This window comes from Brassica napus, chromosome C2 (genome assembly GCF_020379485.1).
Source record: "Brassica napus cultivar Da-Ae chromosome C2, Da-Ae, whole genome shotgun sequence".
Taxonomy (NCBI): Eukaryota; Viridiplantae; Streptophyta; class Magnoliopsida; order Brassicales; family Brassicaceae; genus Brassica; species Brassica napus.
The window spans coordinates 39,343,903-39,356,404 of NC_063445.1; the positions used below are offsets into that span (position 1 = coordinate 39,343,903).

Consider the following 12,502-nt stretch of genomic DNA (forward strand, 5'->3'; position numbering starts at 1 on the left):
TGGATACGTTGCAGCTAGCGCAGACGTTTTGTGTCTCTACGCTGTCGATCGATAACATGAAGGTTATGTCGATCGACAGCGACGCCCCTATATCGATTGATTATGATGTGTACATATCGATCGATTCTCAAGATAGAGGGTAACAAATTCTTTTCTCTTGTCTAACATCTAACCAATATTTATTATTTCTAACCAACCGATCTTAGACTAATTATCACTGGGGACAGTGAAATTTAAGTCTGGGGGAGGTATTTACTGATATCAGTTTGCTATATTATTTAAAAAAAAAAATTAAGTTACCCTTGAGTCAAGAAGGGGATTATGAACTTATAGATTTTCTAGATATCTAACTACTCTTTAGCACCATTCTAGACTGACTGATTGCAGAAAGTACTAAAGATACTAAAGTGGATCAACCTGTCAACTATCCACTCTTGCTAAGATTGTTTTGAAGGAACAAAAGCTGACCTCCAACACTAAACCTGACACAACTGCTTGTCTTGGGGCTTGGTATACATGTGATCGGATTCTTCAAACAAGTCTGGAAGGTAAAGTCCTGTGTGTATAGATTTATCACCCTTTCTCTCTCTATTTTCGAAATATATATTATATAATAAAATTAAAGAATAAAAATATAAAAAAAAAATATATATATATATATATATATATATATATTTATATTTATTATTATAGAAATTTATTAGGAAAGAATTCGAACAGGACTTGGTGGCTACAACCATTAAGGCTTGCTTCATAAGAATTTCATAGGTAAAGGATTAGAACAGGACTTGGTGGCTACAACCATTAAGGCTTGCTTCACAAATAATCCTAGGATATATGTCAAAAAGAAGTGAACAGGACTTGTTGGCAACCACCATTAAGGCTTGATTCATGGAAGCCTGTCCAATCTTGGTTAATGATCTTGCATATAAGCTGACTTTAACCAAGAGAGAATATTAGTAGAGAGAGAGAGGATAGGAACTAATGTTTACCTGCAAGTCCAGATACTTGTTTGAGAATCCTTCAATCATGTGATCAATACTCCCAAGGTAAAACCTTCACTTTTATTTTATGCTAAGAAATGAGGTTGGTAGAGGGGAATGAAAGACAAGATTATGCTAAGTTGTTAGCTAGATGAATTTGGTTGCTAAGCTAGGATATGGTATGATGTACTCTTGTGATTAGGACTTCTTAGATGGGGATTGCAATATTGTAGAGGTGATGATTCTAAATTTTAAATCATGTGAGTCCCTGCTGTTTTAAAAACCTCTTTTAGAGAGACTGCCTGTTTGTTTTACTTGAGGACAACACTACAAGAAAACACCGGGATTCCGACGACAAATATCGTCGGTATGTCCTCGGAATAACGGTATTCTGAGGACATACCGACGAGAATGGTCGTCAAAAATTTCTCGTCGGAAAGTAAACTTCCGAGGGAATACCGAGAATTAAAGATTCCGAGGACATTCCGAAGAAACATTTCCTAGGACTGTTGGTCGGTATCTCCTCGAATATTTTCGATGGAACGGTCCTCAGAAACATTCCGAGAGAAAAGAGGTATCGGAATATTGCCGTCGGAATATTCCGAGGAAGTGTATCCGTCGGGATATTCCGAGGAGATATGCCCTCGGAATATTCCGAGGAGATATGCCTTTGGAATATTCCGAGGAAGTTGTCGTCGGAATATCCCGAGGGATACACTTCCTCGGAATATTCCCAAAAATAATTTTTTTTTTTAAATTAAATTTTTTTTTTAATTGAAATTCGAAAATATAAAATTAAAATTGAAATAGAAAACATATTAGATAATATTCAAAGTTGTACACACCAAAATAAAACATTCAGAGTTTTTGAAAAAAAAGAAAGAAAGAAACTATGGGAACTGCTCGTTCGGGTACATCCTCTTCATCATCTCCATCATTTGCTCGTTCTGCTTCCTCGTTGCCTCCCATCCCGCCTCTTGATCCGCCATCTTTTGCTCCAACGCAGCTATGCGGTCATCTTTGTCCTTCAACTGGTCCAAAAGCACTTCTGGATCAACATAGGGCTGTGGTGCAGAAGGAGGAACCGGACGGGCTCGACGACCCAAACCGACCAAACGTCCCTTCTTCTTTGGAACCGACTGAAATAGAAAATAAAAAAATTTAAATAATAGAAAAGATGATAAAATGTAGATAAAGAAATAAATGTATTGAACTTTTTTATAAAGAACATACCGATTCAACGATTTCGTTGATTCGAATCCAGGACAAGTTGGTCGAAGCCGTCGAAGTGGCGTCCAGGTCGGTTTGAAGCTGAGATAGACGGGTCTCTTCGTCTTCCTTCTGAGTTTCGATCAGGCTGAGCACATCCCTCACAACACCATCATCAATCTCCCCGGTGTGCTTGTTGGTATGCGCCGTCTTCATTAGGACGAAATCATCAACCGGCTCGCCATCATTTTCATCTGCCTTGGAAAAAACAAAAGTTAAACAAACATTAGAAATTAGAAGAAATGCATAAAAAATAAAATAAAAATACTTAAATAATTAAAAAAAAAAGAGATTGAACTTACCAAGCGATCCCCCAGAGTGGCAATAGTCTGGGCACCCAAATTGTGCTTGTACATGCCCTTCTCGCCACGATCGCTCTTGCGGTTGGCGGAGTTGGTCACGGAGGTAGCTTTCGTCTCGTCCTTATCCCAATGCACATACAACTCCTCCCAGACCGTGTTGTTGATCGACTTCGGGACCTTTTAATAAAAAAAATATAAAATAGTTTAATAAATCCAAAAATAGTTTAATAAATTCAAAAAATTGTTTAATAAATTAAAAAAAACCTGGTTGATGAGCCACTTCTGCTTCCACTCGTAGATATGCTTCCCATAGTTGTCCATAACTTTACGGGCGAAGGCATCACGGATAAAGTTCGTGTGATCGGGATTCCTGGTGAACTCTTGCTGAAAAAAAAACACAATTTGTAGAAATTTTATAATAAAGATTAAAAATATAAGTAAAAAAATTAGAATTGTAGCACCCCCGATCCTGGATAGGATCGTCTGGATGGACCATGGTGCGAGGAGGCGCACCAGCCAGGTCATACGACCTAAAAACAAGTGTGTCATGGTCCAAAACGTGGTTAAGGGAATCAGATAGCTGGAACTTAACCAAAATAAGGCAGAGGCAAGCTCAAAGGAGCTGGACAAGCAAGCCGGTAGCTAGACGAGGTCCGCGTAAAGCTCGATGAAGTGAATGATCAAAATGGATCATGGGAAAACTAAGTCTAGGTCTGGAAATAGACAAAGGGACTTAGAAGGATTGAAGAATATAAAGGAAGCAAGCTAGACGCATTGTATAACAGTTGGGCGATGCTGTAAGCAAGCTCGACCAGCTAGGTGAAGTGTAGTGCAGCTCGGTGTAACTCACTGAAGTGTAGGTCAGCTCCCTGAGCTGGATTGTCTAGCTCACTCAGCTGGGTCAGCTGGGGATCAGCTCAACTCAGCTGGACTGAGTGTTCAGGTCTCAGGCAGTTGGGCCAGGTCTGGACAGTGGCCGGGCCATATGGGTGACCCGTGTGTGCCGATGGGCTGGTGGGCTCTTGGGATTGAGCCAGGAGCATGGGCAATCCTTGTAGGCTTGTTTTGGACATGTCCAGGAGTGGTTTGACAGTTCCAGGACGTCTGGTAACTGCCATAGGCGAAAGGGTGCAATCTGTACCATTGATTAAATCAATGGCTAGAATTGTTACTGAAGGGATGCAATGGTTAAGATGTAACCACCCCTTCTTCTATAAAAGGCAGGCAAGTCCGTGCCTTTGCAGGCACGCCAGGGCTTCCTAATAAACCCTGAAACACAAACAAAAACAGATAAAAGACAGAGAGTTGGTCGGATTCAACATCCAAGACCAAGAGTGGTTTGAAGGCCATAAAGAGGCAGTTTTGGGAGAGATCAAAGGGGAAGTTATGAACGACCCTTTGATGAGTTTTGATTCATGTTAATAACATACAAAGCATCATCCAGGGCCTGAGAACACACATAAATAGTTAGGGAAGAAGTGGGATGGCCGGATTCCACGTCCTATGGCCAAGATAGCCTTAAGGGCAGATGTGTGTAGAAAGGCAGTTTCATGGAAGTGCAAGGGAAGTTATGAACGACCCTGTGGTGGGTTTTCACCAGTGATGAACACGTCCTACGCTTTCTCTATATCTTTGGAACACACGCAAATACCCAGGAGATAAGGGAGAAGGCCAGACTTCACTCTTAAAGGCATGAACAGCCTTGAAGACGGATGCAGTGTAGAAACTGGTTTCATGGAAGTTCCATGGAAGGGATCAGGGGTCTTATCAATACAGGAGGTATGTTATAAGGATTGATAGAGGCGTGCACTGGAGGAGCATGGCCGAACATAATAAGGAAAGGCACTTGATCTAATCAGATCATGTATAAGGTAACTGATTTTATAATTACTTTCAAGGTTATGTTTCTGTCTCTTGTGGTGCGGTTAAGGCCAAGTATGGCACGCCCCTTGAAGACCATATGTTGTGATGTAAACTAAGGATCCAGGACCCTGAGATAAGGGGCGGATCTTAGGTGATCTAACTCATCCATGTGGGGTGGAAGTTAGAGGCCACTCATTGGATAGTGATCCATGGTGGATCATGGTGTGTGTTAGTTCTGATCATGGTGTGAATCAATGATCCGAAGAATGGAGGAGACACATGGGGATCCCAGTACATGAGGAACCCTGTGGAGTGCAAGGTCCAATTCATTTGGAACCAGCAGCAAGCCGTGGAGGCGAGTAAGGCCAGTACTAAGTGGCATGGACCACAAGTATGGGGCCGGTGTGTTTATCTAAAGAAGGCCGTGTGTAATATGATCTTGGGCAAGGATGGATGACCTGATCCATAGGTGATGGATCAAGGTGTCTGATCTGATTGATTAAGGGATGCACCGGTTGTAAGAGCAAGATTGATCGGGTTCAGTGGGACATGGTTCCATGGCCGGTTAGGTAAGTGTGAAGATTCATCAGTTCTGAGTCGTGTGGGGTGGTTGGTTGATTGACTTAGGATCTGATGGGAATTATTAGTCCATGAGAGGACTTGGCTCCAGGGGAGCATACGCTTAATACTTGATAGCACTGAACCATGGCCTTGGCCGGTTCAGGGGTGATGTCCATGGCCTTGGCCGGACTGATCATGATTGGGATCCATATGATCTGGGTCGATTCATTGGATTCCGATTATGGGAATCTCTTAGTTGGGATTTATCATGAGTTTTCATGAATTTTAATTAATTTTTGGAGCACTTTTGGAAGTGGCCAGAAATATAGCTGAAGACTTCCCAAAGGTACTTGGTATGTGGGGATGGTTGGCTGAGTGACTAAGTACCAAAGGGAAGAATTTATGCAGGTATAAGAGAGCTGTACGAGTAGACGGGGAGCTGGTCGAAGCTACCTCGCAGCTCTATCAGCTGGAAGAGAGTGATGGAACCTCAAGTGAAGTGGTACAGCTCAGCTAGCTGGATGAGCTAGCTAAACAGCTACGTCAGCTGGGACAATGAGCTAACAAGCTCCGTGGATGTGGAAAAGGTATGATCGAGCAATGTTGCATAGATCTAGATAGAATGGTTAGGGGAATTGAACCTCGGATTTGTATGCCTTGGAAAGGGTTCATGATCGACCTTGGAGCTAGCTGGTAGTTGAGTATACTAACCATTAGCTGAGGTGATTCGACCAGACAAATATTATATTGGTCTTAGGCCAATGGTTAAGTAGATATTACTCCGCTGTGCATAAGTTGAAATGATCTAAGCTAAGGAATGACTAAGGTAGTCTTAAGCTAAGGTCTAAGTTAGCCCTCGCCTATGGGCGATAATATAGATAAAGGGCAAAATTTTGAGAGGTTTGGTCAGTGTATGGACCGAGCGACGTGAGGTATCGACCGCGGCTAAGGCAGCCGTTTCGGGGCCTTACAAGTTGGTATCAGAGCATGCTTGATTCTAGGATATTTTGGTTGTGGTTGTTCACCCACACATCCAGACAAGTGGATGCTGATGGGGTTAATCCGACAGTTTTGTTGCCGACTCAGCTGGAGAAGGTTAACAATGGAGCTGGGTTGCCTATCGGTCAGATCGACCCTACTGAGGTTTGAGTTGGATGAGCTGAGCTGCAGCTGGGACAAGAGTTGGAAAGGGGAAGCTGAATCCTTTCATGTTGGGAACCGGTCTGATCCGAACATTGTTGCAAACGATGGGAAGACTTACCGGTGGATCAGACAGCTGCTCCGACAGCTGATGGTCGAGTTGTGCCAGTAACTGAGGTGGTCGAGATTGATCCACCAGCTAGGACAGCTTGGAAGGTGGACTACTTGAGTGTTGCTGGAGCACATAGCTCAAATGAGAACTAAGCATTTCTCAGGTAGTGTGGATCTTATTGAGGCAGATGAGTGGAGGAGCCGGTTGGTTCACAACTTCAGCTCAACTCACTGCTCAAAGATATTATGTTCCAAACCGAATTTATTTCTGAAAACTGAGATAACTATGGAACCTTAGCTGGGGTGAGCCAAGTGGGAGTTGAGGTTAGGTTGGGTTTTCATGCTTGTGAACGGGGAAGTTCCAAGATGAGCCGGCTAGCCAAGATGCACTCTCCAAGAGCAAGACCCTGAAAATAGAAAGGTTAGTTTATCTAGTTATTTGGGAGTAATAGACGGATTGGACGATGGATGCAATGAAAGATCTTTGTATGGACGACCTGGATAAGGGTAGTAACATGGACCAGAGAGTGGCTTAGGTTGAAAGAAACGTGCAGCACTCTCTTAGAGGTTAGTGTTATTTCCCTAGTGGCCGTTCTAAATAAGTGAGCATATGCGGTGTTCATGTTGGACTAACAGAGACGATACATGGCTAGTACATGAGTGGGCATGTGATCAGATGGATCAGCTTGGACTCAGTGTAAGTCAAGGTAGGATTCCTTAAGATCGAGTTGAATGGAATGGATCAATTCCAAGAGGAATTGGTCCATGGAAAGGACATGATGTTATGTATCTTAGTGTGATGAGGATTGAGGTATATTTTAAACACTCTTGTGAAGGGTATGGGACGTTCACAGAAGTGTGACACTTTGGAGAATAGTATGGGACGTTTTCCAAATGTGTGATCAAACCGAGATCCTACTCAACTAGGTACCTAATTTTGTGGGGAGTGGACCAGGTTCGGTATGCATTCGAGTCCAGAGAAGGACCAGGGTTGGCTTACTCGGACGAGTCCAAATGGGATCTAGTCAGGATGGACTATGATCTGGTTGTGTCCGCCTAAAGAGCCGCGAGGTGATATTAGGCATGGATTGGTTTGGAAAGAATCGGGCCACCTTGGACTGTCACCGGGACATGGTGCAGTTTGAGAGTGGGTGTGGACCCCCGATCAGGTTCCAAGGTATTCGTCCGAACTCTGGATTCTTAGTGATATCAGCAATCCAAGTGGAAAGGATGCTTGAGAAGGGTTGTGAGGCTTATTTGGCCACAATCGCCACTAAGGAGGTTGAAGGGGCTGGTGACCCGGACGGGATTCCGCTGGTCAGTGAATTCGAGGATGTGTTTCGGGCGCTACAGGGCATTCCCCCTGATAGGGCTGACCCGTTCATAGCAGAACTGGAACCAGGGACGGCCCCAATGTCCAAAAGTCCATATCGTATGACTCCTGCCGAGATGGCCGAGCTGAAGTCGACCCTGTCCGGGAAGGGACCTGGGTCGCAGCACAACCAAGTCGGAGATTGACCTATGGTTGGAGTGAGACGGTTGAGTCCCAGAGAGGACCAGAACCGCAATATGATCAAGTCCAGTAAGGGATGAGGATCAGGAAATGACCTATTCGGAGTTGGGCCTATGGTCGGGTTGAAACTGTTGAGTCCCTGAGTGGACCAGGACCGGAATATGATCGAGTCCATGAAAGGACCAGGATCGAATTATGACAAAGGCCAGTAATAGACAGATGCCAAGTGTGTGGCGGTTTAGTCTAGTATGGAATAAGATCGTAATATGGCCAAACCAGAAAAGGCTGTGGCTGGTTAAGGAATGATTCAGTAATTGTTGGCTGGAATCATAAACCTTAGTGTCCGGGAAGGACTTAAGGTAAACAGAACAATCTGTTAGGACTCATGGTAGAGTGAGCAGCCTAAAGATTGGAACATGTTTGCTAGGACTTGGCTGGTGCATCGAGTGGCTTGGAGATTGGTTGAATCTACAAAGACTCGAGTACGCAGTATGTTCCTAGGGACTGAATTTGATCTAGTCATGGACTAAGTCTAGAGAAGACGACATTCTAAATAGAGATATGGACTTGGTGTCTACTAGGACAGCAACCTAGAGAGAGTTGGGTCAGTGACACAAGTCATGTCTTTGTATGGGTGCTGGATGGACCACTTGATAAGATTTTGGGTTAAATCTCTATCAAGTGGGGGAGACTTGTCTATATGATGATCAAGAAGTGATCAGTGAGAAGGAATAAGAAGGGAGATGCAACGAATTGGTTAGGAAGAACCAAACGAGCATGCTCCATGTTCCGGATGCAAAGAGTTCGGTTGGAACTTTTTGTCTTGAGACAGGACGTCAGCATCACTGGATTCGAGGACTTGTAGCATCCCCGATCCTGGATAGGATCGTCTGGATGGACCATGGTGCGAGGAGACACACCAGCCAGGTCATACGACATAAAGAAAAGTGTGTCATGGTCCAAACCGTGGTTAATGGAATCATATAGCTGGAACTTAACCAAAATAAGGCAGAGGCAAGCTCAAAGGAGCTGGACAAGCAAGCTGGTAGCTGGACGAGGTCCGCGTAAAGCTCGATGAAGTGAATGATCAAAATGGATCATGGGAAAACTAAATCTAGGTCTGGAAATAGACCACGGGACTTAGAAGGATTGAAGAATATAAAGGAAGCAAGCTAGACGCAGTGTATAACAGTTGGGCGATGCAGTAAGCAAGCTCGACCAGCTAGGTGAAGTGTAGTGCAGCTCGGTGTAACTCACTGAAGTGTAGGTCAGCTCCCTGAGCTGGATTGTCTAGCTCACTCAGCTGGGTCAGCTGGGGATCAGCTCAACTCAGCTGGACTGAGTGTTCAGGTCTCAGGCAGTTGGGCCGGGTCTGGACAGTGGCCGAGCCATATGTGTGACCCGTGTGTGCCGATGGGCTGGTGGGCTCTTGGGATTGAGCCAGTAGCATGGGTAATCCTTGTAGTCTTGTTTTGGACATGTCCAGGAGTGGTTTGACAGTTCCAGGACGTCTGGTAACTGCCATAGGCGAAAGGGTGCAATCTGTACCATTGATTAAATCAATGGCTAGAATTGATACCGAAGGGATGCATTGGTTAAGATGTAACCACCCCTTCTTCTATAAAAGGCAGGCAAGTCCGTGCCTTTGCAGGCACGCCAGGGCTTCCTACTACGCCCTGAAACACAAACAAAAACAGAGAAAAGACAGAGAGTTGGTCGGATTCAACATCCAAGACCAAGAGTGGTTTGAAGGCCATAAAGAGACAGTTTTGGGAGAGATCAAAGGGGAAGTTATGAACGACCATTTGATGAGTTTTGATTCATGTTAATAACATCCAAAGCATCCTCCAGGGCCTGAGAACACACGTAAATAGTTAGGGAAGAAGTGGGATGGCCGGATTCCACGTCCTATGGCCAAGATAGCCTTAAGGGCAGATGTGTGTAGAAAGGCAGTTTCATGGAAGTGTAAGGGAAGTTATGAACGACCCTGTGGTGGGTTTTCACCACACGCAAATACCCAGGAGATAAGGGAGAAGGCCGGACTTCACTCTTAAAGGCATGAACAGCCTTGAAGACGGATGCAGTGTAGAAACTGGTTTCATGGAAGTTCCATGGAAGGGATCAGGGGTGCGACCCATGAATGGATCTTATCAATACAGGAGGTATGTTATAAGGATTGATAGAGGTGTGCACTGGAGGAGCATGGCCGAACATAATAAGGAAAGGCACTTGATCTAATCAGATCATGTATAAGGTAACTGATTTTATAATTACTTTCAAGGTTATGTTTCTGTCTCTTGTGGTGCGGTTAAGGCCAAGTATGGCACGCCCCTTGAAGACCATATGTTGTGATGTAAACTAAGGATCCAGGACCCTGAGATAAGAGGCGGATCTTAGGTGATCTAACTCATCCATGTGGGGTGGAAGTTAGAGGCCACTCATTGGATAGTGATCCATGGTGGATCATGGTGTGTGTTAGTTCTGATCATGGTGTGAATCAATGATCCGAATCATGGAGGAGACACATGGGGATCCTAGTACATGAGGAACCATGTGGAGTGCAAGTTCCAATTCATTTGGAACCAGCAGCAAGCCGTGGAGGCGAGTAAGGCCAGTACTAAGTGGCATGGACCACAAGTATGGGGCCGGTGTGTTTATCTAAAGAAGGTCGTGTGTAATCTGATCTTGGGCAAGGATGGATGACCTGATCCATAGGTGATGGATCAAGGTGTCTGATCTGATTGATTAAGGGATGCACCGGTTGTAAGAGCAAGATTGATCGGGTTCAGTGGGACATGGTTCCATGGCCGGTTAGGTAAGTGTGAAGATTCATCAGTTCTGAGTCGTGTGGGGTGGTTGGTTGATTGACTTAGGATCTGATGGGAATTATTAGTCCATGAGAGGACTTGGCTCCAGGGGAGCATACGCTTAATACTTGATAGCACTGAACCATGGCCTTGGCCGGTTCAGGGGTGATGTCCATGGCCTTGGCCGGACTGATCATGATCGGGATCCATATGATCTGGGTCGATTCATTGGATTCCGATTATGGGAATCTCTTAGTTGGGATTTATCATGAGTTTTCATGAATTTTAATTAATTTTTGGAGCACTTTTGGAAGTGGCCAGAAATATAGTTGAAGACTTCCCAAAGGTACTTGGTCTGTAGGGATGGTTGGCTGAGTGACTAAGTACCAAAGGGAAGAATTTATGCAGGTATAAGAGAGCTGTACGAGTAGACGGGGAGCTGGTCGAAGCTACCTCGCAGCTCTATCAGCTGGAAGAGAGTGATGGAACCTCAAGTGAAGTGGTACAGCTCAGCTAGCTGGATGAGCTAGCTAAACAGCTACGTCAGCTGGGACAATGAGCTAACAAGCTCCGTGGATGTGGCAAAGGTATGATCGAGCAATGTTGCATAGATCTAGATAGAATGGTTAGGGGAATGGAACCTCGGATTTGTATGACTTGGAAAGGGTTCAGGATCGACCTTGGAGCTAGCTGGTAGTTGAGTATACTAACCATTAGCTGAGGTGATTCGACCAGACAAGTATTATATTGGTCTTAGGCCAATGGTTAAGTAGATATTACTCCGCTGTGCATAAGTTGAAATGATCTAAGCTAAGGAATGACTAAGGTAGTCTTAAGCTAAGATCTAAGTTAGACCTCGCCTATGGGCGATAATATAGATAAAGGGAAAAATTTTGAGAGGTTTGGTCAGTGTATGGACCGAGCGACGTGAGGTATCGACCGCGGCTAAGGCAGCCGGGTCGGGGCCTTACAAGAATACTTACCGCAAACTGACGAAACCACATTTCCTGGTCCTCGGCAGGGAAGTGAGTGAAAGTCGGATATCCCTTGTTGAGGTTCGAGTACATCATATTGTTGATCCATGCGCTGATCCCGTTCCCGGATTGGTTGAACCTAATATAAGAAACAAATTATTAATAATGAATCAAATTTTAAGGAAAGGAAAAAAAATACTTTTAATTACCATGTTTGACGTTGTCCCTTTGGACACGGAGTGAGATAGGGAAGAGACCGGGCTGTTGAACCAACTGGGCAACAGTCATCCCTCCCGGAACGACTGGAGGAGAGGGAGGGGTGCAGCAGTGGGAGGGGGTGCAGCAACGGGAGGGGGTGCCGCAGCGGGAGCAAAAACTGGAGCGGGAAATGAAGAATCCCGAGGGTGGCTGCTCGACCCCCGAGAGTGGCTGGACGAACCCCGAGAGTGGCTGGACGAACCCTGAGAATGGCTCCCCGTACCACTACGACCTCGTGGTGAGGCACGACGAGATCGAGACCGGGTCTGATCACCAGTAGACCTGTAAATTAAAAAAAAAACATATTTAAAAATAGTTTTAATAAATATTAATTGAAAAAATATTTAAAATTAATTATAATAAATATATAAATTAAAAAAACATATTTAAAAATAGTTTTAATAAATATTAATTGAAAAACATACTTAAAAATAGTTTTTATAAATACAAAAAATAATAAAATAGTGTTTATAAATCAAAAAAATGTCTTATAAATACAAAATTAGTTTTAATAAATATAAATATTTTTATAAATATGAAATCATCTTTTATAAATCCAAAAATCGAATTTATATACAAAAAACGTTTTGTAAAATCCAAAATTGATTTTATAAATTCAAAAATAATAAAAACTTTATAAAAAAGTTCTAAATCAATTCAACAAAACAAATTATCCAACCAAATCATAATTCTAAACCTATTACACAACCAAATCACAATC

The 12,502-nt window shown here is 43.8% G+C and overlaps 1 protein-coding gene across 1 annotated transcript; it reads right to left on the reverse strand.

Annotated features, from left to right (window-relative positions):
* Positions 1–1,873: 1,873 nt before the first annotated feature.
* On the reverse strand, positions 1,874–3,103 carry LOC106404206. The gene is made up of 5 exons (XM_022711896.1): positions 3,068–3,103; positions 2,819–2,938; positions 2,590–2,731; positions 2,349–2,446; positions 1,874–2,014 (listed from the first exon to the last, which is right to left on the reverse strand). The coding sequence occupies exons 1-5, from the start codon at positions 3,101–3,103 to the stop codon at positions 1,874–1,876; spliced, it is 537 nt and encodes a 178-aa protein (XP_022567617.1).
* Between the last annotated feature and the right edge of the window lie 9,399 nt (positions 3,104–12,502).

What these genes read in the sequence shown, in the direction of transcription:
- LOC106404206 (XM_022711896.1), bottom strand. Translation starts at nt 3,103, where the DNA reads ATGACACACTTGTTTTTAGGTCGTATGACCTGGCTG. An exon ending in TAGGTCGTATGACCTGGCTG is followed by an intron (nt 2,939 to 3,067) that starts GTGCGCCTCCTC and finishes TTTTTTTTTCAG; the next exon opens with CAAGAGTTCACCAGGAATCC. An exon ending in AGAAGTGGCTCATCAACCAG is followed by an intron (nt 2,732 to 2,818) that starts GTTTTTTTTAAT and finishes TTTTATTAAAAG; the next exon opens with GTCCCGAAGTCGATCAACAA.